Raw genomic sequence first — 27520 nt, 5'->3', positions numbered from 1 at the left:
ATATCTGCCATATTTGGACATACCAGTTACTGAAGACCCTAAGACAGAAAAGAAGGGGTTTTACTCTTGGAATTAAAAATCAACCAGGCAACATGCTCCGAAACTTGGAACAAATACTACTACTGATAAGTGGCATAAATATCGAAATTCTCTCACAGCAATTTCAATGGGATATACACACCTACACCCTGAGGCCTAGACTTCGTGAGTTTCCCTTCCTTTTGCCCGTCTTGGGTTATTTAGGTAAAGAAGACTCTTAGCCCTACCCCTTAATTAAGATGTTGGGAGTGTCAGCTGATCTTTGGAGTCGGTTGGAACACTATAATAGGTAGTGTTAGAAACTGGTCTGGTTACTGTGATGCCCCGGGTTCTCTGAATCTTTTTTTTGCTCCTTTTGATAGACCCAGAGTAGTTATTTTATCCTTGGCTGAAATCACAGGTTGGATAGGATATTCTATTAGGAGGGCTGGTCTTGTCCACTTCTCATTGCTTTGTCTTCTCTCCAAAGGGTAGAGCAAAGAACCAGAGAGGGTTAACCATGGGGCTCAGCATGGGATTTGTAAAGCAGAGAATTCTGGGGCCTGGAATGAGGGCAGTAACCACTCTCTTTTGGGGCTTCTCTTGGCCCTGAGGGTGCTGAGAGCAGAAAGCAGCTTCCCAGCTTCATGTGTGGCTGATGTCAGCTGTGCTATGGGTGTGGCCTTCCTCTAGCTCACAGCTCCTCCACCCAAGCCCACAGCTGTGGCAGTTGTGGCACAGCCACATCTGCTGCCTAAGTCCTTTCCCATGGGGGTGATAAAACAGAAAAGCCAGGAGGTCAGAGGACCACACAGCAGCAACATACTGGGTAGAAATTCCATCCCAAATTGACTTGCTTACTTTCTGACAGTACTGTGGGAACGGAGTACCTAGACATGGAACTGATCCTTTACATCTGGTTCCACAGGCTTCTGTTGTAGGCCTGCTGCTTTAAGATGGGGTAGTTACCGTCTCTGAATTAAAATAATGACAATAACTGGCATTTATTGAAAGCATACTATGTGCCAGGTAAACTGAATGCTTTTTACATGTACTATTTAAATCTGTATTATTATTATTATTATTCTGATTTTAAGAAGGAGGAGACAGGCACAGAGAAGTTAAGTGACTTGCTAAGGTCACACAGGTAGTGAGTGGCAGAGCTAGAATTCCAGCTGAGATCTGCCTGATGCCAAAGTTCATGCTCGTAACCCCTGTACTACATGGCCTGCCGGCCTCATCCTAGGTGTTTTGGTATCATCAGTGTTGCCCTACAATCTTGGTATTTGTAGTAACATTTCTTTTTTATTTCCTTCCTTTCTTTTTTTTCCTACGTTTTACAAGGGTTTCTTTTTTTTTGGCATTATATATTGGGCTTTGGGTAAGATTACATTTTTTTCTAAAAATTTATTTTTGGCTAATGGCAGTGGCTCACGCCTGTAATCCCAGTGCTTTGGGAGGCTGAGATGGGAGGCCTGCTTGAGCCTAAGAGTTCTAAGCTGCAGTGAGCCATGATTAGGCCACTGTACTCCAGCCTGGGTGACTGAGGAAGACCTTGTCTCTAAATGAATAAATAAAAATTTATTTTTTATTCTAACTGACAAATTATAATTGTATATATTTGTGGGGTACAATGTGATGTTATATGTAATATGGAATGATCCCAGGGAGATTTTCAGCAGCTCACCTTCATCTAGTGACTTCATAATAATTTGTCAAGAGAGTTTAAATGATTGGAGACTACTGACCCCCAAGGCTGGCCTGCTGTCTTAAACTCTGCACACTGCCATTGGCCATGAGCACTGAGTCAGTCCTTCCTCACTGAGAACTTTTCCACATGTAAAAATGCATTATTATAATTTGAGGAAGACACTAAGCAGACTCACAATTGCAGTTTTACGTTTATGTTCTTTTGTTCTATAAAATGGCTTATTCCAATAACAATTTAAAACATGCTAGGAAAAATGCCTTGAAATTAATAGCAGGTTCCCAGTGTTGGCAAATACTTAAGGACCACAGATAATTCCATCCCATAATGTACTCCAGCCTTTCTAGGGCAAAAGAGGAATAAACAACCCAACACAAAGAAAAATTTTGGATTTTGTCAGTTCACCATTTTCTTAGGCAGAAAACTAAACTAAAAGCTAGAATTTGTTAATGTCAAGGAAATGCACTGAAAATATACTAAGGAAAAAAGAGGCCGAGGCAGGTGGATCATCTGAGGTGAAACCCTGTCTCTACTAAAAATACAAAAAACTAGCTGGGCGTGGTGGTGCTGAGGCAGAAGAATTGCTTGAACCCAGGAGGTGGAGATTGCAGTGAGCCGAGATCATGCCACTGCACTCCAGCCTGGGCAACAGAGCAAGATTCCGTCTCACAAAAGAAAAAAAAAGACAAAACAAGTTCCACTTTTGTTTCTTCATATATATCAAATATGAACACAAACATTAAAATGCAACTTCTTAATAGTGATTTAGACTTTTTCAGGGTGATGGTCATGTATTCATTGATTAAAACATTTAGAACTTCAAGAATGTGCATTAATATAGAAGCTTTTCATTAACAGTGAAGAGTTTGCTGCACTCTATCACAACCTGATTAGCTGGATAATCTGTTTTCATTCTGATCTTAATATTATTGCAGAAAAATATATTTATATGACCATGGAATATTAGAATATAATAAACCTTGAACAATATTTATTTATTTATTTAGAAACAGAGTCTCAGGCTGGGGGCAGTGGCTCACGCCTGTAATGCTAGCACTTTGGGAGGCCAAGGCGGGCGGATCACGAGGTCAGGAGATCGAGACCATCCTGGCTAACATGGTGAAACCCCGTCTCTACTAAAAATAAAAAAAATTAGCCGGGCACAGTGGGTGCCTGTAGTCCCAGCTACTAGGGAGGCTGAGGCAGGAGAATGGTGTGAACGCAGGAGGTGGAGCTTGCAGTGAGCAGAGATCGCGCCATTGCATTCCAGCCTGGGCGACAGAGCGAGACTCCATCTAAAAAAAAAAAAAAAAAAAAAAAAAAAAAGGTCTCTGTCACCTAGGCTGGAGTGCAGTGGCACAGTCTTGGCTCACTGAAACCTCCGCATCCCAGGTTCAAGTGATTCTCATGCTTCAACCTCCTGAGTAGCTGGGATTACAGGTGCCTACCACCACACCTGGCTAATTTTTGTATTTTTAGTAGAGACAGGGTTTCCCCATGTTGGCCAGCCCCTCCAGGGCTGAAGCAATCCACCTGCCTCAGCCTCCCAAAGTGCTTGGATTACAGATGTGAGCCACTGTACCCGGGCCAGAAACTTTAAAAGTTTGTAGTGTCATTAAAATTATTTATATAGTTTCTAATGCTAAATATTTTCTTCAAAAGAAATAATATGGAATGATATAAATAGATCAGAGATTCTAAAAAGATGACTTCTGGAGAAAACTATTCATTTTACCATGACTTTTTTTTTCTTTTTAAAAGTGTATTATTTATACTACTTTTGCAGACTTTAGTAAAACTACCTGTTATACATTGAGCTCTTAAGGTACAAAATAACTTCTTACTCATTTTTGTATCCCCTATATCCAACATAGTGACTAAAATGTATAACATAATAAAAAAGAATTTGCAGGCTTGAACTGGCAATGATACCCAGCAGCCTCCTATTAAATTCTAAGAAGGCAACTGATTTTTTGACCCTAAGTCTAAAGGCAAATACAAGAGAAAACATTTTGATGAAAACTCATAAACCTGAATGCTATCAAAATTATCATTTGTCTACACTTGCACACTAAATCCCACTGATGTGTTTCTTTTAAAATATTTTACTTTGTTGAGTTTTTCTTATACAGCCTATGCATGCCACTCACTCTTTCTCCTTTATTTTCTTCATGTAATCCTACCTGAAGTTATTTATTTGTTAATTGCTTTTTACCATAGGACTTTGTCCAGTCTACCACTGCAACCCCGTCACCCACAGAGAAAGCGTGTACGTATTAGACCCTTAATAATATTTATGGAAGGAGTAGAATAACACCTGATGGAATAAATAAATATTCATGAAACAAAGAATTTTTCTATTCTCTGAAACCAAGATGGATGTAGAATTTGGAAAAATAGTTTCATAAATCAAAGAAACTTCTTAACTTCACCTTTTATGTCCAATCAAATGCCTGTAAGCACTAGACACAGAACTGAGCCCAGACCTATACCCTTCTTTACCTGAGGGTTTGCAGCCATAATTGTATAATTCCCATCATCATCTAGGGTGGAGGCTGTGGTATGGAGGGAGCAGGTCCCATCGAGATCTCTTTGAATGGTGTAGTGATCGCTCTTTGGAGAGATCTGCTTCCCATCTTTAAACCAATAGATCTGTGAATAGAAACAGATTAAAGATTAAGAGTTTGTGTATTCCTACTCTATTTGGAGAACTGAAAATAGTAACAGTGTGGTTTGCAGAGCTGATCTGAGTTTTCATGTTAAAATGTTAAACCAAATACCTGACTAAGGAATTGATTTTTTAGTGAAAAAAAGCAGGTAACAATTTAAATTCTATTTGAGTTTTTAAATTATATATCTACCTTTTGTTTTTTAAAATATGGCACTTACATTCATATATTATTTATATGAAGGGATATATTGAATTTTAGCAATGATTATTTCTATGAAGTGGCATTACAGGCCATTTTTCTTTTTGCTTTTTTTCAAATGTACCAGCAATTAAAATGTATTGTTTATAAAATAAAGGTAAAAAGGTTGTTTTGGAGAACAAAAGCAGACCCCAAACTCTAATCATTTCATTGAACTGTGTTTGACAAATAAAAGAGGTTGGTAGGGACGGAGGTAATGACTAAGGGTTGGTGATGGGTGGAACACTATTGCTTTATTTCTGGGCCAGGAAGCATATGATCAAAGGTTAAATGTTTGTCACCTATCCCCATTATGTTAAAGAAAACATAGTAGTATTGAAAGGTATAATAATTTTCAGATATATAACTTGGGTTGATAAAAAATTAAATGTGGGCCAGGTTCAGTGGCTCATGCGTACCTATAATCCCAGCACTTTGGGAGGCTGAGGAGGATTGCTGAAGCCCAGGAATTCAAGACCAGCCTGGGCAACATAGTAAGACCCTGTCTCTACAAAAAATAAAAAAAAATTATCTGGGTGTGGTGGTGCATGCCTATAGTCCTCCTAGCTATTTAGGAGGCTGAGTCAGGAGGATTGCTTGAGCCCAGGAGGTTGAGGCTGCAGTGAGCCATGATCACACCACTGCACTCCAGCCTAGGTGACTGAGGCTCTGTCTCAAAAGAAAAAATGTAAAAAATAAATTTTGATTAAATGCAATATTTTTAAGTATTCCAAAGGGTCCTCCTTCCTTCCCTCACTTTTAAACAAAACCAAGTTGTCCACGGATGTCTGAGTTCTAAGGTTTTGTTTTGTTTTGGAGACAGGGTCTTGCTCTGTTACCCAGGCTGGAGTGCAGAGTGCGGTGGTGCAGTCTTGGCTTACTGTAACCTCTGCCTCCCAGGTTCAAAGAATTCTCGTGCCTCAGCCTCCAGAGTAGCTGGGATTACAGGTGTGAGCCATCATGCCTGGCTAAGTTCATTATTGTTTTTGATTTAAGTTATGAACAACAGAGTTCAAAGACAGGCCTATCATAATGAATCACAGTGCCAACAGCCCTAACATGGCTGAGATGCTGAATTAATAGCTACATCACCCCACCTCCAGACTTATTAGATAAGCAAATAAACTTTCCTTTTTAAAGCCACAGCAAGCTCTTTGTTGTCATTTTTTGTTCTTTGCAGCCAAAAGTATTCCTAACTGATTCCTAACAAAATAAATATACTTTAGACCCTTTAGTTGTTAAAACAAACTTCTTCCTTAATATAAATCAGTATGTAAATTGGTAACATAAACTGGCATTCAAATTCAACTGTCTGTCAAAGTATTTGAATCTGAAAAATCTTTTTGAAACCTCCACCCTAAGAAAGGAAAAGACCATAAATATATAGCACTAAATAAATGCATGAATTATCAGGATGTGACTGCTCTAACTTTTCAAACTCGTATTTTTCAGATAGCTGCAAATTTACAGAAACTATATTATGTATTAAACTCTAGAATCTAAAAAGTAATCATCAACTAGACTAATAACTTTCAGTTGTAAAACTTAAATTATGTAAAGTATCATACTTCATAATTATTTTACTTTTTAGTAGTTGACTCTTTTTTTTTAGACCAGTCCAGCTCTGTCACCCAGGCTAGAGATCACGTCCAGTGGTGTGATCTTGGCTCACTGCAATTTCCACCTCCCGGGTTCAAGTGAATCTCTTGCCTCAGCCTCCTGAGTAGCTGGGATTACAGATGTGCGCCTCCATGCTCAGCTAATGTTTGTATTTTTAGTTGAGATGGGGTTTCACAATATTGGCCAGGCTGTTCTCAAACTCCTGACCTCAAGAGATCTGCCTGCCTCAGCCTCTCAAAGTGCTGGGATTCCAGGTGTGAGCCAGCGTGCCTGGCTGTGGTTGACTATTTCTGATGGAAAAAAGAAGCTGTAATAAGTATACAATTTCTTCCTTTTGCATTCTTGCCACAATGCCAGTTCTTGAGTTATTTATTTACTTTAATCATATTTTTCACCTCCATTATACTTGGCATACAACCTTCAAATAAGATCTAAGAAATATTTCCAAAATTTTACCAAGCTGACTAATGGAGGGAGAAATTCGGGAGGGCACAAGAACGAGAACAGGGTAAATTAGAAATTATTTTCAGTCTTCCTATGGCTCAACTAGAACAAGCATGTCAAGGGAGGAATAAAATATTTTTAAAACATAAGTCTAAAAAACATGTATTTCTTTAAACATGAATATTCCATACCTTAACAATCCTAATGTAATTTATATGGCATATGCCAAAGTAGACCTTCAATAAATGAGAGAGGGAAGAAAAGAATGGGAAGGAGGATGAAGGTTGAGGGAGAGGAAGGAGGGATGAAAGAATAACACTTAACAATAAAAAGTTCAAACAATTAAGTCCCTTCTAGCTGTGAAACATTTAAATTTATATTAGGAAAAAAGTACAGTCATATTAAAAACAAAAGCCCATCTTTCAGGTTAATGTAGTATTCCATAACAATCAATAATCTCAGAACTTCATCAGTGATCTTAAGCCTTGTGTAAGGTTTGAAAATAATATGGAATCTTTTTGTGAATATCTTGGAAGTTCAAGATATAATTCCTTATTGAATTTCATTCATAAGCTACAAATTTATTTTTAATACATACGTTTGATAACATGTTGTGAATACACAGCTGTTAATGCAGATTATGCCAAGAATATTGTAAAAAGTTTTCTGTAACAATGGAGTTTATTTTAAAAATCCCATTTTATTAGGAATTATATAGGGTTTGGAAATTCAAGGCTATTTTCTTTATCTTTGACTTTGGCATTGCAATTCAGTTTTAAGAAAAGAATATGATGGTAAAACTTGCCATAGTGGGAAACCAAAACAATGCCATGGAGCGATAGGAAATTAACACCTAAAAGTGTCAGGTATTTTTTATCACTTTTCCTCCTTTCATTTTATGCCACTATTAAGCTTTTTATTTCATTGAGTACATTGCTCTATGCTTATTTTATAAATTTGTATTTTTTGGTTCTATCTTGTTCTTTCATTATAGTTTCCATTCTTTTAAAAATTGTTTCAATCTGTTTAAAGTTATTTTAGAAGCTACTTAAGATGGTTCAATATTGCACAACACTTGGCCTTCTGTTTTTCTGTTTCTTGCACTATTGACTCTTAATATGGTTTGGATGTCTGTCCTCTCCAAATCTCATGCTGAAATGGGATTCCCAATGTTGGAGGTGGGACCTGGTGGGAGGTGACTGGATCATGGGGATGGATCCCTCATGAATAGTTTAGCACCATCCCCTTGGTGATAAGTAAGTTCTTGCTCAATTAGTTCACATGAGATCTGGTTGTTTAAAAGTCTGGGACCTCCACCACTTCTCTCTCTTGCTCCTACTCTTGCTGTGTGATTCACCTTTTTTGCCTTTGCCTTCACCATGATTGTAAGCTTCCTGAGGCCTCACCAGGAGCAGATTCTGGTACTATACTTCTGTATACCATGCAGAACTGTGAGCCAATAAAACCTATTTTCTTTTTTTTTTTTTTTTTTTTTTGAGACAGAGTCTCACTGTTGTCGCCCCGAGCTGGGGTGCAATGGTGTGATCTTGGTCACTGCAACCTCTACCTCCTGGGTTCCAGCAATTCTGCCTCAGCCTCCCAAGTAGCTGAGATTACAGGCGCCCACCACCATGCCCAGCTAATTTTTGTATTTTTAGTAGAGATGGGGTTTCACCATGTTGGCCAGGCTGGTCTCGAACTCCTGACCTCAGGTGATCTACCCATCTCGGCCTCGCAAAATGCTGGGATTACAGACGTGAGCCACCATGGCTGGCCAATAAAACCTATTTTCTTTATAAATAACCCAGTCTCAGGAATCCCTTTATGCAAAAACAGCCTAACACAACTCTCCTCATGGTTATTTCTTCACATATTATTACCTTTATATAAGGCAACTTTTTGCTTGCTTCTAAGAATTTTAATCATCCAGCACTAAATTTCACATTTCTCAGCTTTTGGCTCCCGATCATGTGATAGTGTAGTTTAGGGGTTTTAATTTTTTGCCTTTTTTTATTCTTTTCACTCAAGCTCTAGGGAAAAGTATACTGTTTACTGCCTTGCTGGGCTAGTAAACAGTTATTCTAGTCCTTCCTCTGAAGATAGGGCACCTCCTTATCCAGCATTTCCATATGTTTGTATGTATGGAGAGGGCTCCCATCCAGGTCATCCTAGTCCTGCATGGTATCAGAATTTGTCATTATCCGTTCTAAACAATATTCTTCACCCCACCTCCCTCTGTAAATATTAATATAAGCAGCCTTGGTTTTTTGATTAAAGATTGGAAGTTTTTACAACCAGTGGTGAGCATTACTTCTCTGTATGGTACACAGCACTGGGTTCATATGCAGGCCTGGCCACTCAACAGCTCTCTGACCTTGGAAACTCACCTCACAGAACTCAGTTTAGTTATTTACGATTTGGGAATAACAATGAGGAATAAATGATATAGGTGTGTGAAGAGCTCCCTGTTAGTTATTCTCTACTCTATTCTTCAAACCCAAACTCCACTCCCCCCACCACCTTTTTTGGTTTCTAATGCCTCCTGAAGATGGCCCAGAACTTCAGAATATTTAAAACCCTTTATATCGTGGGTATTGAGAAAGATCATTTGTATCTCTTTCTCCTACCGGCATGCTATATTTTGGAAGCTAAAACTCTCCTCAGAGAATGACTCTTAAAAAGCCTCCATCTCCCAGCTCACCTTCGGCTTTGGATTTCCAGCCACTCTACATGTGAAAGTTACTGGCATTCCCTCAAAGATCTTGTAATGTTTCAGCTTCATTTCAAAGAATGGTGCCGTTCCATTTTCCACAGGCACATCTCCATACTGAACTTCATCACCTGATTCATCCACAGGAGACCTTTCTAGCCTGTACTCTATTTCACTGATGAGTCTCTGTTCACAGCTGGAGACTTTGTATTCCTGTATCAAGGGAAGTTTAAGTTAGCAGACTCAATCCCTTCTGACAAAGTGTCAAGTCTATCCCTGCCCCCCAATAAGGCCCTAGAAGACAGTGATATTTTTACCATAGAGCTTAAAAACACAGTCTGAGCCCAATTCAATTGCACATGAAACAAAAAACATCTGGAAGTGAGTTTATGTAGTATTTCAGATTGTCTTCAAGTCCTATCATCCAAAAAGAGGGGGGTAAGAAAGATGAATTTTTTTCCCTTCTTTTCTCTTGGGCAAGGGGAAAGAAGGGGAAGGAAAGAAAAAGGCAAAAGCAAAGCTATGTATTCCTAAACTGTTGATAACAATAAAATATAATGGAACACTGATTTCCTTCTGTAGGGTAAAAGCTGATGCAGGGTGGTGCATCTCTCCAGAAGGCTAATAGTACATGTGGCAAGCAGCTGCCATATTATACACAATTTTAGTAAAAGAATAATTAATAGAAAAAATGGTACCATGTTTTGTTGTTGTTTTTTTTCCACCTATAACAATCCCTGCCTTGCAAGGGCCTCCTCTTCAGCTCTGCAGCTGTTAGGAACCCACCATCTTTAGAAGAAAAAATAGGACTGACAGTCTAGCCAAAATTTTGCTTTGAAAACAAACAAACAAACAAAAAACCCAAACAAACAACCCATCAACATTCCTATGATGATTAAGGTGGATCCTACAATTTCCTTGCCTATAAAGTGCAATAAAGGCCAGGTCCAGTGGCTCATGCCTGTAATTCCCAACACTTTGGAAGGCCGAGGTGGGAGGACTGCTTCTGGCCAAGAGTTTGAGACCAGCTTGGGCAACAAAGTGAGACCCCATCTCTACAAAAAATTTAAAAAAATAGCTGGGCATGGTGGTACATGCCTGTTGTCCCAGCTACTTGAGAGGCTGAGGTGGGAGGATTGCTTGAGCCTGGGAAGTCGAGGCTGCAGTGGGCCGTGATTGTGCCACTGCACTCAAGCCTGGGCAAAAGAGTGAGACCCTGTGTCTGAAACGAAGTGCAATGAAGACAAGACAGTCTATGTAAAATATTCCCTATTTAATATTAAATGAAAGATAATTTTAACTATGTTTTCTCTTAAAGAAGTTACTCAGTGTTTAAAAAACATTTTGTTGGTTTGAGGGAAGAAATACAACAGTATGAATAAAACTGCAAGAGTTATACCACAAGTTGTTTTGCTTCATCTAATTACTATCAAATTAATCCCTTGAAGAATTAGCACTTTTGTTCCCCATAGAAAGGTATAACAAATGAAAAATTTTTCTTGATGTAATGTTCAGAGTATCCACTAATGACAGAATTAAATTCAAGTCGGAGGCCGGGCACTGTGGCTCATGCCTGTATTCCCAGCACTTTGGGAAGCCAAGGCAGGTGGATCACCTGAGGTCAGAAGTTCGAGACCAGCCTGACCAACATGGTGAAACCCCATCTCTGCTAAAAATACAAAATTAGCCAGGCATGTTGGCGTGCACCTGTAATCCCAGCTATTTGGGAGGCTGAGGCAGGAGAATCGCTTGAACCCAGGAGGCAGAGGTTGCAGTGAGCCGAGATCACACCATGGCACTCCAGCCTGGGCAACAAGAGCAAAACTCCATCTCAAAAAAAATAAAATAAATAAAATAAATAAAAATAAATACATAAATTCAAGCTGGTAAATACATGACAAGAAAACTCATGTTGCAGTAATTTTGTGTATCTGATATTAAATGAAACAGACACTGGTCATAGCATTTATAATTAATATATGGCAGAAAAGATAGAAACACACGTAAAACAGGAAGAACAGAGGAAAATAGACACAGTCAAAGACTGGAAGGAGAAGAAAGGTGAAAAGCTTAACCTTTTGACCATCCAGAGGACTCCCTACAGAAGCATGAGAAGAACCAATGTCCTGTAATGGTAGAAAAAAAGATGTGAAGACTAATAATAGAAATAATAAGAATGCAGCAAGATTTCCAATTTTCCTTAAGTGAAACTTTTGTGCTAGCAATATGCATTTGGTAGTAACGGTACTGTGAGTACTCACACAACCATTCTGCTTTTCACTTTCGGTACAGGACTCCGTAAATCACATGAGATATTCAATACTTTATTTTAAATAGGCTTTGTGTTAGATGATTTTGCCCAACTGTAAGCTAATGGAAGTGTTGTGAGCACATTTAAGATAGACTAGGCTAACCTAAGATGTTCAGTAGGTTAGGTGTTATTAAATGCACTTTTTTTTTTGAGATGGAGTCTCGCTCTGTCAGCTGGCTGGAGTGCAGTGGCATGATCTTGGCTCACTGCAACCTCTGTCTCCCAGGTTCAAGCGATTCTCATGTCTCAGCCTCCCACATAGCTGGGACTACAGGTGCACGCCACCACACCCAGCTAATTTTTGTATTTTTAGTAGAGATGGGGTTTCACCATGTTGGTCAGGCTGGTCTCAAACTCCTGACCTCAGGTAATCCACCCGTCTTGGCCTCCCAAAGTGCTGGGATTACAGGCGTAAGCCACTGCGCCCAGCCTTAAGTGCACTTTCAACTTACAATATTTTCAACTTACAATGAGTTTATCAGGACACAACCCCATACTAAGTTGAAGAGCATCTGTATATATGTGAAAGAAGATAAAGAGATAATATTTTCTATTTTATTTTGACCAGATATTAAGACTAAACAGTTGATCTTTGAACAACACAGGTTTGAACTGCATGGGTCCACTTATATATGGATTTTCTTCCTCTTCTGCGACCCCTGACAAGCAAGACCAACCCCTTGTCTTCCTCCTTCTCTTCAGACTACTCTAATTTAAGACAATGAGGGTGAAGACCTTTACGATGACCCACTTCCACTTAATGAATTGTAAATGTATCTTCTATTCCTTAAGATGTTCTTTGTAACATTTTCTTTTCTCTAGCTTACTTTAAGAGTACAGTCTATAATATAACATACAGAATACATGTTAGTCAACTCTTTGTTATCAGTAAGGCTTCTGGTCAACAGTAGGCTGTTTCTTAAGAGTCAAAAGTTGTATGTGTGTGTGTTTTTTTTTTTTGGGGAGGGCGGGGGGAGACGAAGTCTCACTCTGCTGCCAGGCTGGAGTGCAGTGGCACAATCTCAGCTCACTGCAACCCCCACCTCCTGGGTTCAAGCAATTCTCCTGCCTCAGCTTCCTGAGTAGCTGGGACTACAGGTGTGCGTCACCACACCTGGCTAATTTTTGTATTTTTAGTAGAGACGGGGTTTCACCATGTTGGCCAGGATGGTCTCGATCTTCTGACCTTGTGAGCTGCCCGCCTCAGCCTCCCAAAGTGCTACAATTACAGGCATGAGCCACCACGCCCAGCCATATGTGGGTTTTTAACTGTGCTTGGGGTTGGTCTCCCTAACTCCAGTGTTGTTCAAGGGCCAACTCTAATGGGAAATATTCACTAGTTATTTCAAACAATGTCAGCGAAAATGTGTTTCTCCACACAAAATTATTTTGCATAAAACATAGGTTAGGCAAATGGAAAGGTACTGGAAAGGAGAATAATCAAGAAGATAAAAAGAACAGGTATCACTGATGGAAGGAATTCTGTCAGTCACTTAACATAGTATGTGCTCAATAAAAATTAGCTGTGAGGTTGACTGATGATATTAATACTGCTTTTCTGTGACTTGCCCTCTACTTTCCACAGAACTAATCCCAAGAACAGTATGCATAAGGAAGATGGAAAAAGGGGACAGAATAAATGCTACCCTAAGAAGTCCAGAGCAACATGTACCTGATTAGCTGTTTCCTCTTCTGGCTCCTGAATATTAAAGACAGTTGCACTGTCAGCACCTAGTAGTCGACGAGCCATTCTTTCTTCATATGTTAACCTCTAAACAAAATAAGTCACAAAAAATACAAAATTAGAAAAAATCACAAATATGTATTACCCTATGAAAAAGAGTAAAAAACAACACACTTTCATGATTTTCTGTAAGTGTTCTCTCTCCAGCTTCAGATACCTGCATATGTCTTTTTCTTGCTTCAGTTGTTCTACCTTTTTACCTCCCTTTCTAGTACTAATGGCCTAATCCAGCGAGCCACCAATTGGTACAGCACAAATTTAAAGTGAGCAATAAGCGACAAGGCAGAAACCACACAGAAAAGATTTGTCATGTCCTTAATGAAAAACATAGAAAAAAAGATATTTAAACAGCAAAATACAATTTAAAAGAAATGTTATTTTTATAGCCATCCATCAGCTTCAGAACAGCCAAGTCAGCTCTAATACTGACTGAAAGAAAAACAGAAAGATACTCAAAAGGAGAATAAACTGACTAAAAAAAGAACAGGTATCGCTAATGGAAATAATTCTATCAGTCATTTAACAGTATATGCTCAGTAAATGTTAGGTAAAGGAAGATTTGGATGAGCTGGCAATGATGGGGTTCTTACCTCTAAGAGCATTTCCCAGGCTGCTGTGTAATGTAGGGGATTGGCGGCAACTATTATAATCCACAGAGAATGATGCACATGGCTGAATTACCAACAGGATTATGCAAGACACTTGCCAAAGCTAACAGCCTCAATTGACTTGACCCAGAAGCAGACTGCTTGCCCATCAGGCAAAGAAAGTGGTAATGTTCTTGCATCTCGCAGCTAGCACTTTGGAATTGGCCCAAACTGTTTAACCTATGCCATTCTTATACATAAGAAATGCCGGCATTTTTGTGTGACTATTGGGGTGATACCTGCTCTTGAATACTCTTTCTAAAGTGCCTTAGACTTACAGGTCTGGAAGGAACTTTTCAGACACCACCTGCCTCATTGGGGCATTTTATAAGCAAGTGTTTGATTAGAAATAGAGAATAATTGGTAAGGCAGAATCTAAAAAATGTACAGAAATTATTTCAGATAAACTTCCAAACTTCTAAATATAAATGCAGATTTGATTGGAAGCTGTCTAATCAGGAAAATATGTTGGGTAAATTTACAATTTCCAGAATTGCTGGTCTCAATCCCAGCTGAAACCGGGAAGTGAAACGAGTCAAGTGCCAAATGGCAAATACTCCTGCAGTTCAAATTATTTCACTTTAAAGGTCAGAGGACAAGAAGAGGCAGAGGTAGGAGTCTGAGGGCTGCATGAAGCATCTGAGTCCACTATGTTATTAAATTAATTTTCTCACACCTATTAAAAAATCAGTGAATTCAACTTTCAAAGAGAGTCTTAAATACCTGAGCTCTTAAAAAGCTTTCTTAATCTTTTCATGGAGAATTGTAACACATCAAAGGCAGGCCTGGAGTGATTTGCACTCTGTTCCTTATAAGCAGAAATATCAATTTCATATCTATTCCTTCACCAGAATGCACCTGCTACCACTAGAAGCCAAATATACTTCACAGTTTTGTTTCTAAGTCACTATGCCATCTGGCTATAAAAGCCCTTGTCTACAGACACCAAAGATAAGAAAGAGAATAATATATAATATTAGGAAAAAGTTGGTTGAGAATCCCATTTTCTAAAAAGGGAAAACTTACTTGTCATTTTAAGCTCTCAAATGTGGATACCTGTGGAACTTATTGTGAATGTTATTCACTGCTAAACAGATGAATATAAATATATATACAATATATATAATGTGAGTTGACCGATAGCTTATGGAAGTCTTACCTTAACCAAGAGAATCTTAGTTCATAAGGATCATTGACATAAATAGCCAAAAAGAAAAAAAAAAAAAAGCTGGAGTGATGCTTTACCTGGCTTGAAAAAGTTCCCATATGTATTTATTTTAATCTTTTAAAGGCTTTAGTTGACAGAGCCAGGGAAAACTTCCAGAGTATGTACATTTACACATGCAATCACTTATTTCAGGGATAAAATATTTTCCTCTTGTGAAAATCTTCTATACTCACTGAAATGAGTAACTAGCACAAAACTTCATTCAAATTTTAATCTTTCTTAATCAGATTAAGATACCCTAATAACTAAAATCAGCATTCAGCACCCCTCCTCTGCTCTCCAGCTTTCAAGTGTGGTCTGTTCTCACAGTTTTACTTACCAATGTTTAATAATTAAAATTCTCAGAAAACATAATTATAGAGAGCTTTCTACTCTGAAAAAGGTGTCTGAAAGGGAGATTTTATACAAAAAGATCCTTGTATTTAAGAGCCAGGCAAATTTTTCCGGTGATAATTCCTTAATAAAGCTACAGAAGGTTCTCTCCTTTACCTGGTAAGTCTTATTTTCTAGATTTGCTTTTCCCATCACCTTAAAATATTCTGGAAATAGTATTTTAAAAAGAAAAGAGTATTTTAAAAGAATAGCATCAACAAAAGAGTTGAAAAAAAAAAACAAAAACTGATGAGGAAAGACTTAAATCCAGTGGAGAAAACATCTTACCTATATATTTTACCAAATCTATTTAGGTACTCTGCAGTTCTGCAGCTGTAAAATAATTATTTTTTCCTACAGTTTAGTTGTCTTGCTCTAACATACCAGAACAAGATTTTGGAACAGCCTTTACTCTTTCAGATGCTGAATTAATATCCAGTAGTAGTCTGGGAGAAAAGAACAGAACTTCCCCAGTGGTTTCTCCAGTAGATTTTTGTGTGTGTGTATAAGCAGTACATACCATGGAAAACAAATTCTTTTTGATACTTTAATTGCAGTTCGCTGTTTCTGGATAGATACAAACCATTCCAAAGCACACCTTCTCCATCCCTCCCCAACCCTATCAGCCAGAATGGAATCCCTGTGTTCCTTTTTTTTTTTTTTTTTTTAATACCATTGGCATTGCTCATTTGTTCTACTCCCAACCAGATATCTGCCCTTCCTTCTTCCTTTCTTTCCCACTTACTCTCTTCACTCTTAGAAAGGTTTTATGCATAGGAGAAAGCAGTGAAGACTGAATAGAAGGAATGCCTTTCATTTTCTCTTTTGTCTCTGGATTCAAATCCTAATATCAACAGAAATGTTGAGATTCAAGGGTAATAAAATAACGTGGCTGTGTGCACTGGCTCACATCTGTAATTCCAGCACTTTGGGAGGCCGAGGTGGGCAGATTGCCTGAGCTCTGGAGTTTGAAACCAGCCTAGGTAACATAGGGAGACTCTGTCTTTACAAAAATAAAAAGTTAGCCAGGCATGGTGGCATGTGCCTGTGGTTCCAGCTACCCAGGAAGTTGAGGTCACAGGATTGTCTGGGCCTGGGAGGTCAAGGATGCAGTGAGCTGTGATCACACCACTGCACTCCAGCATGGGTGACAAAGTGTGACCCTGTCTCAATCATAATAATGATGATGATGATGATGATGATGATGATGTTGTGGACAAATATCAAGAACCTAAGTCTTAGAGAAAGGAGGAAAGGTTTGTGGGTAGCTAACATTCCAAGTCCAGGTCCCAAATCTATCAGTACCGGCTGGCCGTTGTTCAGGAGGTCCTCCTTGAAGCGAAGTTTTCGTTCCAGGTCTTGAATAACAGCATCCTTTGTGCCTTGAATTTCCTCATCAGAGGCTATTCTAGCAGTTCTACTGGCCCTCTTTGGAAATCCCCTGCAGGACAAAAACACAAGGCAGTATACTTAGTCGTCAGGCATATAAATCCGAGTCAAATGTTCAAGTCCAACAAAGACAGTGCAAGTGTCAGCATGTCACTGCCACTCTTTTTTATGCTACATCTATTGCAACTATTATGGAAAGAACCATGAAAGCTGGTTCAGGTAACGCTAATTGGATCCAGGTTTCAGAGAAGGTTCACATACATTAGGGGTGTATGCCTTAGTGGGTAGGTAGATGCCAAGGATGGGGAAGGCCTACATTTTAGTCTTAGTGAGGCAGCAGCATAAAGTGAAAGAATATGATTTGTAAGTAGACCTAGGTTTAAAATCTGACTCTATCTCGTATTAAGTTTGTGACCTTGGGCAAGTTTTAAAAAAATATATACCACATATGAATGTTGAGAGGTTGAAAGAGAACGTATTTCTATCATACTTTTATTCAGTCTTCTAGTGCTTTGTAATCCTTATTCAACAACAGTGCCTAGCCCATTTGAAATCAATATTAAGTTTGTTACCTTCCCTTCCATCCCCTTATATCCTGATTTGATTAGGGTAGGCCAATGTTATTTGAGGTCTATTTTATATAAGAGGGCTCTGGGAGGTCTGCAGGTCCTGCTGTGCCTGGTGTCCCAAAGCCTCCTGAACTTCTGGTGAGCCCAGGGCTCTTAGGACAGGTGATATCTCACTGCCTCTTTCCTTCCAAAGGCAGCAACAATGACCTGAGCTGTGTGAGCCAAGGGTCATTGGTGCTGGATGCTTGAGGGGTGCAGAATCACTTCTGTTGGTGCCTTAAGCAAGTTGCTTCCTATTTTTCTTCCTTTTCCCTCATAGGGCAGTGGACAAAAATTAATGAGAAATAGAATATTAAGCAATGGGGAAATGAATTGACCTATTGCTACCCATATCAACGAAGCTGAACTTCAAAAACAAAGTTCCGGTGAAAAAAAGCAAGTCACAGAAGCATATATATGATATACTTGTATTTATAAACAGGCAAAAGCAAAACAGTCCCCTACTACAGCAGTGGTTCTCAAGGTGTGGTCCCTGGACCAGCAGCATTAGCATGACCTGAAGTTGTTAGAAATGCAGATTTTTGGCATCACTCCAGACCTACTGAATCACAAATTCAGAGTTGGGGCCCAGCAATCTGTGTTTTAACAAGTTCTCTAGGTGATACATGCAAAAGTTTTAGAAAGAAACTGAGGGGAGCATACATACATGGTAAAACCATGAAGAGAAGAGAATGATTAACTCAGAAATTCAGGGTAGCAGTTACCTCTCAGGGAGAGGAGTGGATGCAATTGGGGAGGGTCACATGGGGGCTTCAAGGGTACTAGAAATGGATAAGAATTTCATTTTATTAAGGTATACATATAAATTGTACATAGTTCCTTATTTATATTACATAGTTCATGATAAGATATTTCTAAGTTTAAAAAGTTTACTGCAGGCTGGGTGTGGTGGCTCATGTCTGTATTCCCAGCACTTTGGGAGACCAAGGTGGGTGAATCCCCTGAGGTCAGGAGTTCGAGACCAGCTTGGCCAACATGGTAAAACCCCGTCTCTACTAAAAATACAAAAATTAGCTGGGTGTTGTAGTGGGTGCCTGTAGTCCGAGCTACTTGGGAGGTTGGGGTATGAGAATTGCTTGAACACTGGAGGCACAGGTTGCAGTGAGCTGAGGTTGTGCCACTGCACTCCAGCCTGGGTGACAGAGCAAGACTCCATCTAAAAAAAAACCACACACACACACACACACACACACACACACACACACACACACACACAAAATAAACAACAAAAACTTTACTGCCAAAGCATCAAGGCACCGTGTGCCTCATGTCACTTCACTGATACAGTAGAAAGCACAAGTAAGGCTAAGAATGTACCTAAACACTGGGTTCACCGTTTCACCCACCAGTGCTGGGAACAAAACAGTCACTAAGTATGCAGCAGAAGCTCTGAGGATCCTGTAAAGACTCTGCCACCGTCCCTCCTAAGTCATGATGCCATGCACTCCAGAGGCCTGTGCTCCTGGTCTTCCCAACAGCCGTTCTTTCCTCTTGGACACTCCCCTTTGTTTCCTTGCTGAATTTTTCCTAATTTTTCTGAGTGTTCACCCTTCAATGTGCTTATAGAAATGTTATCCCCCTCCCCAGAGTCAGAGGGTAATTAATGTACGCCAATTTAAATGGTCTCAATCCCCTCGAGAGTGATTAGTTTGGCCAAAGGCATGCGATACAGCCTGGGCCAATGAGATTGGGGGAGTGAGAGAGTGGAGGTGCTCTAGTTAAAATTCTCTCATCTCTGAAAAGAAACAGAAGGAAGAAATGCCCCTTTTCTTTCACTGGATATCACTGTGTCAGAAATGCAATGTCAAAAGCGGCATTGTTCACTCTATAACTGTAAGAGGAGAACCCATATGTGCCAATGATGGCAGACTGAAAAGATGGAGAGTACCTGGGCCCTGATAATGTTTTGGGGACACTGTCTTAACCTACCATGGAAATGCCCTACCCCAGACTTGTTTAATAAGTCAATAAACCCTGTGCATGGAATCTCCTTGTAGTTGAGTCTTCTGATACCTACAGTGGAAAATATGCTAACTGATTAAAACCTGCTATTCTAGGTTTGTCCCTTTTAGTCATTTGCCCTGAAGTTCAAATAAGGTAACACTAGACTTTACAAACTGATTTTGATATTTAGGGAGACCCTGAGACAGTAAGAACCATAGGAATTATTTATAACTTCAATTTCTAGTACCATGCAATCCTTTAACAAACACGTGCATAGTTTGCTAGTTTTCCTAAGCCTGGAAACTCTCTCCCCTCCTACTCCTTTATCTGGGGTTATCATCAGTCTTCAGCTTAATGACTCCTTGGAAAGGATGTCCCTGACTAAGCCTGTCCCATTAATTGTTTTCTTGATAGCATCTATCATGTTTGTTTTCTTGATAGCATCTATCACTCTACTATTGTTTTTTCATATTGTCTCTCCCTTACCATGGCTCCTTTGTTAATCACAGTGCTGTTAACAGACACTCAAATAATATTTCTGAAATGAGTGAATGGATGTACTGTCTATCTCTACTTCTGATTTCTCTCTCCCCTCCCCTCCTCAGTCAAGAAAACTTGTGCCAGAGCCATGTGAAATCTGACCATATGTAAAAAGTCAGGCTCAGGACAAGTAAAAATTATACAATTTTGGAAGTGAAGTTCTCTGCATTTGACTACAGCCTTACATCTGAGAACTAGAAGAGCTAGGTTTTGAAGTCATCTTAAAGGCAAACTGAAGACAGCCCGCTCTCTGTTACATCAGCAAGGACTGGGAACACACACGTTCCCATTATTACTGTAAGCCTGTGCGATGTAAACCATTGCACAACTATGTGCTGATGAGCAGCCTTCGATGACAGAAGGCACCACTGCGTTTCTGCAGGTAGACTACACTGAGAGCTGTGTTCTCAGCACAAATGAGAAAGAAAGCGGGGACAGGGGGACCATCAAGGTCAGAACAGGTCATCTCAATCGGAGGAGCAGAGAACTGGTTTTTAAAAGTCAGCCATAAGTTCCCTTGGACAAGAAAATACCTGTCTATTCACTGTAGAATAAGTCCTGTTCCTTGGGAAGCATTTCTCAGTATATTTGACTCTTAAAGGGACTTAGAACAACTGCTCTGGAACATTCCATAGAGTTGTCACCTTGGTTTGTGTCCCTGCCACAAGGGTAATTTATCCTTTCAAACGGTACAATTACAATTAGTCTTTGGCTCAAGTAAAAACTGATTATTCTACTTTTTTTTTTTTTTTTTTTTTTTTTTGAGATGGAGTCTCACTCTGTTGCCTAGGCTGGAGTGCAGTGGCACCATCTCGGCTCACTGCAATCTCTGCCTCCCGGGTTCGAGCAGTTCTCCTGCCTCAACCTCCTGAGTAGCTAGGATTACAGGCATGCGCCACCATGCCTGGCTAATTTTTGTATTTTTAGTAGAGACGGGGTTTCAACATGTTGGTCAGGCTGGTCTCGAACTCCTGACCTCGTGATCTGCCCGCCTCAGCCTCCCAAAGTGCTGGGATTACAGGCATGGGCCACCATACCCAGCCTCTATCTTTTAACAAGTCACTTCCCTCAACATATCAAGATTACCAGTATTAAGGGCAGTTAGTTAATTCCTAATTTCCCACAATGTTAAAGACATTTTCCTCTTTACTTACAGAATTTAAGGTACTCATGTTTTCTTGGTTCTAAACAATTAGCACAGAAATAAAAATCAATCAGCTGAAATATGTTTTTTCTTTTTATAGACTGGGTTTTACTCTGTCGCCCAGGCTGGAATGCAGTGGTGTGATCACAGCTGCCTGCAGCCTTGACACCCTAGGAGGCTCAAGCAGTTCTCCTGCGTCATCCTCCAAGTAGCTGGGACCACAGGTGCATACCACTATGCCTGGCTAAATGTCCATTTCTTGTAGGGATAGGTTCTCCCTATGTTGCCCAGGCTGGTCTCAAACTCTTGGGCTCAAGTGATCCTCCTGCTTTGGCCTTTCAAAGAGCTGGAATTACAGGCGTGAGCCACTGTTCCCAGCCAAAAGATATTTTAAAATGTCTAATAGTGATTAGACAAATATTTATTGAGCATCTAGCAGGGCCCAGTGCTAGGCCAATACATCAATACAAACCCTGTTAAGCCTAGAAAAAAAGAGTTGGTTTCTAAGGTAAGTGATTGTTAATGCCTGATGACATCATGGAATTCTATGTATTAAGATTTTATGCATAAAAATGAAAATATATTTAAAAAACCAAAAGCTTCATCATGATAGTCTCAACACTAATAGTTTTTGCTTCTTAGTACATGTAATTCAAATTAGTATATTGAAGAACTGTAACATTAATTGCTTATATCTTCCTTTACTGATCTTTCTTATCTGTTTTTCCACAAAGATAAATGGGAGAAAATTAGAATTTGGACTAATGTATGTTTGTACATACATACATAGGTGGTGATGGAACTGTAGGTTCTTTACCCAAATAGTTAGGTCCTGGAAGAGGACAATTTATAGCAATGGTGACACATGCATTATTTGGTGCCTTGTAGATAGCATGTACAAATACTTGCCTCCGTAGTTGGAATGATCATCACAATCTACTACACAGTTTATATTGCATTCATCCTTGAAGGCTATGAAAATTAGATCCTGAACCTAGAGTTAGCTGTTAGGCCACCTCTGCCTCCTACTAAAATGCATGTGTCCAGCCTATCAAAGATTCTCTTCAACAAACATGAGCTCCATGACATATTACATTGCAAATCTGACTTTTTGCAAATGTACATGACTGGAGACATGCCAATCTTAGCAGTCAGTGCTTGAAATTGAAACTTGAGGGGGAATAAGAAAAGATTCCAGTGGGCAATTATTTACAATGATTAATATTTGAACATTTTTAACTTACAAAAATGGCAGTTTCATAGAGGCTATATGGTTTAAAAATACAGAGTACTTCATGACTTTGTGTGTCATCCTTGCATAGAGGCCATGCTAATCTTCTCTGTATCATTCCAATTTTAGTATTCACACTGCCAAAGCAAGCACTCAACATTATTTAAGTGAGATGGCAAAGACCCCCCCCACATCCTAAAGGATGGTCCTTGATCACAAAGGCTAATAACCAAGTTGGGGAATAAGTTAAGGAACAAACCATGTGGTACCAATTCTAGATGCAATGGGAATAAAAAAGAAACAGAAAACAGCGCTGGCTAGAATGACTGCAGAAGACTGCATGAAAGAGGCAAGTTATAAGCCCTTGAAAGATGACAAGGATGTAGACAAGTAGCGTGGAGAAGAAGAAGAAATTCAGAGTCAACATGAATAAAGAAACAGATGTGGGAACCTGTTTCTTTGTTTGTTTTGTTTTAACCACTTAAAAGCTGTGTGGTTTGGGCTAGTGACCTAATGACCGTATGTCTCAGTTTCCTCCTTTGTAAGATGTGGGTATTAACAGCTTGTATCTCATGGGATCACTGGGTAAACTACATGAACTAATGTGTACTAAACACTTAGAACAGCGCCTGGTGTAGTAAGAGTGGATCTGAAGTGGCAAACAGAAAATATTCAGGATGGAAGTAAGTCACAGAGACAAGATTGGCTGAGATAAACAGAATGGAAGAGGGGAAGGAGTTTAAAAAGATGCCAAGAATTCTTGACCAGAATTTCCAAGAATGTGCAAATAACCCTTACTGATTGCCTTCTCAGTGTTCAACTCTGTTCTAGGTGCTAGAAATACCATGTTGAACTAGGTCATGATAGTTAGAAAAATTGTATTTTTATGGTGGATATGGCAGAAAGAGATAGAAGAATGTTCGAAGGCAAGACATATCAGGAGGTGGTAAACGCAATGAAAGGACAGAAGTATGAGTAGATGACTGTATCAGACAGTGTGGTCCATCAGACTTCTGAGGAGGTGACTCTACAGTGGTGGCCTAAACCATAGGAAGTGGCTGGCTATGTGAGACCTACAGGGAGAGCTTGGCAGTGCAGAGGTCCTGTGACCGGAACAAGCCTGGCAGGGCCAACAGATGGGCACTGTGAACCCTGAGGAAAGAGGTATGGAATACAGTTTTCTCATACTTATTCTAATATGGAACCTCTTCTCTTTTTCAGAGCATCTCACTGGACCAATGTAATTCAGAAACACTTTACGAAATTGTGTTTAAAGTTGAGGACAGGGTTTAGGGGTAGCATGCAAGGTGAGAGTTAGAAATAAAAGTGGAGTATTTTGAAAGGGGAGGCGTGAGGAAAGAAAAGCAATTATAAGTTTTGAGGGAAAAATTTGGCAACTGAGTTTGTTTTCCTATAAAACTAATGCTATGTTAGAGTTTAATGTAAGATGGTTGTAGTTCTGCTCCCTGAAGTGGCACCTTCTTTTGATAAATGAAGAGTAGCAACTCATTAGGAAATAAAAAGAGTGGTGACAAAGAGGTGATCTCCTTTTTTTGATGGTTTGCATAATTAAAAAAAATAAAATAGTATTCAAAGTTAGTAGTTACCAAAACCAGAAATCTTCACAAAAATCTATACTCAGAGGCAAACCTTAACCAATAAACAATTCGTAACAGGCCTCCTGCACTAAATACTTCATTGTATACACACTCAGCCCAATTGTACAAAAAACATTACTGATCTGTTTACTCCAGCTTTAACAGTAAGTCATTAGTCATTTAAAAATAATATTCATGTGGTTAGGATAAAAACATCTCAAACATATACGCAAGCGTCTGGAAGGTAAAGTTTTCCAGATTCGATCACCACCAAATCCCAAGAGGTCTCTTTTTTTGGCTACTGAATAATCTTGAAAGCATCCTTCCCTTGATATGCTATTGCAGGTCAATTCTGTGAGCAGATTTCAGAAACTCAAATTTCCAGAGCACAATACTGATGTAAGAGATAAGGTATCAGAATCGACCAGAGAATTTAACTATTACAAGTCCTCTTATTCTACTCTTCTCACATTCAGTGAAATCTGATGGTAACTAAATTCCACAAAATTTCAGAGTGAGCAAACTCATTAACATGTTGGCATTTAAATATCACTTATATTCAAGAATGTAATGCATTAATATATAAAAGAGCCCAAGATACACAAACTGAGTTTTTGTATATCAATTCTATTTTCCTTTTACTGAATTTTATGGTGAAGCAAAGGCTGTTAAAGTACAAAAGATGGGTACCTTAAGCTCATAAAGGAAAATAGATAACTTTATTCTAATATCAAATTCTCACATTATATTTTGGGTTCTTTAAAAAAGAAAATGACAAAGGCACATGGGGCACTTTTTTTTTTTTTTTTTTGAGACAGAGTTTTGCTCTGTCACGAGGCTGGAATGCAATGGCGCAATCTCAGCTCACTGCAACCTCCACCCACTGCGTTCAAGCGAGTCCCCTGCCTCAGCCCTCCTGAGTAGCTGGGACTACAGGCGTGCACCACCACGCCTGGCTAATTTTTTGTATTTTAGTAGAGATGGGGTTTCACCATGTTGGCCAGGATGATCTCGATCTCCTGACCTCGTGATCCACTGGCCTCGGGTTACTTCTGTTCATTCATTCTGTACAACTTGGTACACAGCCGTACAGGTCTGATTTTGAGCTGCCCCAGGGGCAGAGACATTTCAACAGAATAACCCAGTCGCAGCAGATCCTGGAGGCCTCGCCTACTAATTTGTTGGTAAATACTTGCCCAGGATTGGATACAACTTGATAAGATACTGGACCCTAATGAGCCCAGTAATAACACCTCCAACCCCTTAAGGTCAGAGAATGAAAAGCCCCTCGCTATCTGTTTCCTAAAAAATAGGAGAAAGATAGGTATGATGAGATGTCTGCAAAGTACATTGCAGCTTGTACCTGTTGGATTCTTTTTCACTGGTTACTATCTAACCACCGTCTTGACTTGAAAACTGTTTAAAATGCCCTGTGTCATGAATCTTAAAGCACAATTAAATTTGTTACAAAGTTTTCCTTGACTAGGGGAATTCTGATTTGCTGCTTCTACAACAGTTTTCTTTAATCAAGAAATGTTAGACATTGGAGTTATTCGAGATGAACCTAAGTCGCGCTATTCTCTCCTTGCTCAGGCATTTCTTCCAGAACCCTGGGAAATCCCGTCACCTCTTGTGTAACAATGATGACAGTGTCCCCACCTACCCGTTTCCTATCAGGGAGAAAGAGCGGACAATGAGATAATGTCCATAAGGAGCTGTGGGCCTATATAATATAAGCTCTCATTAGTACATCTGTGTAAAAGCTCTTATTGACACATGCTCTTCTTTGTGACAAACATGGGGCAACATTTCAAACCAAAGCCCTGCTTATATAAAACAGGCAGTTAAAAGCATACAACATTGTGGCACTGTGGCTATGTGGCACTCCCTTATGAGCACAGATTCCAAGAATGTGAAGATGGCAAAAGGAACAGTGCCAGTCTGGTTCCAGGGATGGGTCTGATCTGATTCACCCTTCAGACTTAGTGTGGCCGCTCAGAGACCAGCAGAGCAGAACTGCCACACTATGCCTGTCAGCACTGCCAAATCTTCCGGGTTTCTTCCATGTCTTAGGGCTGATTTACTATGTGGAGAAACATGGTTACAGCAATGGAGGCTGTGACACCAACTTACCAGCAATAGTGAGGGGAGTATAATACATTAATTTTATAAAAGTGCAAACAGATACCTCTAAGGCATGCTCTCCTTACTGCCTCCATCTAAAAGAGTTTGTCAACTTAATATTTGTATCTGTCGACAGCTTTGTGCAGGGCAATATTTTCTTTGCCAGTGACCCCAGTAAATTTGGGGAAGATGTAGCATAAAGGAAGAAAGGCATTTGAGGAACTGTATGTATAGAAGTTCCCCAGACCGCAGTCAGCCTCTCTCCAGCTCACAGAACAGCATGCAGTTGGTTGACTGTGGTCTGGGGAACTTCTATACATACAGTTCCTCAAATGCCTTTCTTCTCCAAATTTACTGTCTTTTGCCTTGGCTTTGTGGTTTATCACTGACATCCATGACCTTTGTTCCCTGCTTTGACCTCTGCTACCCAAACATATGAGAAACAGAACCTTATCTCCACCAACTGTTTAGAAACAGTACTTACTAACCTTCCTGTCTACAGGTGAAAATAAGAACAGTGTGAAACAAACAGAATACAACAGCAAGTATACAAGTGATGATTAAGAAAACTAAGAGGGGCTGGGCACAATGGCTCAGGCCTGTAATCCCAGCACTTTGAGAGGCCAAGGCAGGCGGATCACCTGAGGTCAGAAGTTTGAGACCAGCCTGGCCATCATGGTGAAACCCCATCTCTACTAAAAATACAAAAACTAAACGGGTGTGGTGGCTCACACCTGTAATCCCAGCCATTTAGGTGGCTGAGGCATGAATTGTTGGAACCCAGAGGCGGAGGTGGCAGTGAGCTGCAATTGCACCACTGCATTCCAGCCTGGACAACAGAACAAGACTACTGTCTCAGAAAAAAAAAAAAAAAAAAAAAAAAAAGAAAAGAAAACTAAGATATTGGAAAAACAAGGCAAGTGTAAAAAACCTAATGAATTTCTACTTCATTGCGTTATATATAATCAGTCTATTTGTTGGTACTTGATATATATGGCAAAACCATCCAGCTAAAAAAATAACACTTATAAGTGAAACTGAATATATATATCTTACGATAACTTGGCAGTTCCTGCAAGTTCCAGGATGCCAAAGTCATGTCAGCCCTGATAGGGACACTCAATCTTTGGCAAATTATTTGGATTATGATGATAAACAAAAATAGTAACATTTTTGTTTTTAATTCAGAATGCAAATGACAGATCCCATA

At 39.5% G+C, this 27520-nt stretch overlaps 1 protein-coding gene and 1 non-coding gene across 4 annotated transcripts in view; both read right to left on the bottom strand.

Moving 5' to 3' along the window:
- The window catches only part of PALLD (palladin, cytoskeletal associated protein), a 422857-nt gene that overhangs the window by 20322 nt on the left and 375015 nt on the right, over positions 1–27520 (bottom strand). For 2 of the 3 annotated variants that reach the window (XM_055276361.1, XM_063638370.1), the window contains 5 exons: positions 17017–17152; positions 13393–13491; positions 11485–11535; positions 9401–9622; positions 4229–4378 (listed from right to left, as the gene is read on the bottom strand). In XM_055276361.1, coding sequence (XP_055132336.1) covers positions 4229–4378; positions 9401–9622; positions 11485–11535; positions 13393–13491; positions 17017–17152 — 658 coding nt within the window. The remainder of the gene's footprint in view (positions 1–4228; positions 4379–9400; positions 9623–11484; positions 11536–13392; positions 13492–17016; positions 17153–27520) is intronic. The other variant, XM_055276362.1, reaches the window with a different exon arrangement.
- On the bottom strand, positions 22635–22739 carry LOC129481370 (U6 spliceosomal RNA). Its single transcript, XR_008657380.1, has one exon. It is a non-coding gene; the product is annotated as a U6 spliceosomal RNA (small nuclear RNA).

Source organism: Symphalangus syndactylus, chromosome 4 (genome assembly GCF_028878055.3).
Source record: "Symphalangus syndactylus isolate Jambi chromosome 4, NHGRI_mSymSyn1-v2.1_pri, whole genome shotgun sequence".
In the NCBI taxonomy this organism is placed as follows: domain Eukaryota; kingdom Metazoa; phylum Chordata; class Mammalia; order Primates; family Hylobatidae; genus Symphalangus; species Symphalangus syndactylus.
The sequence above is the reverse complement of the archived record's forward strand: the minus strand, read 5'-3'. Positions and strand labels throughout refer to the sequence as shown.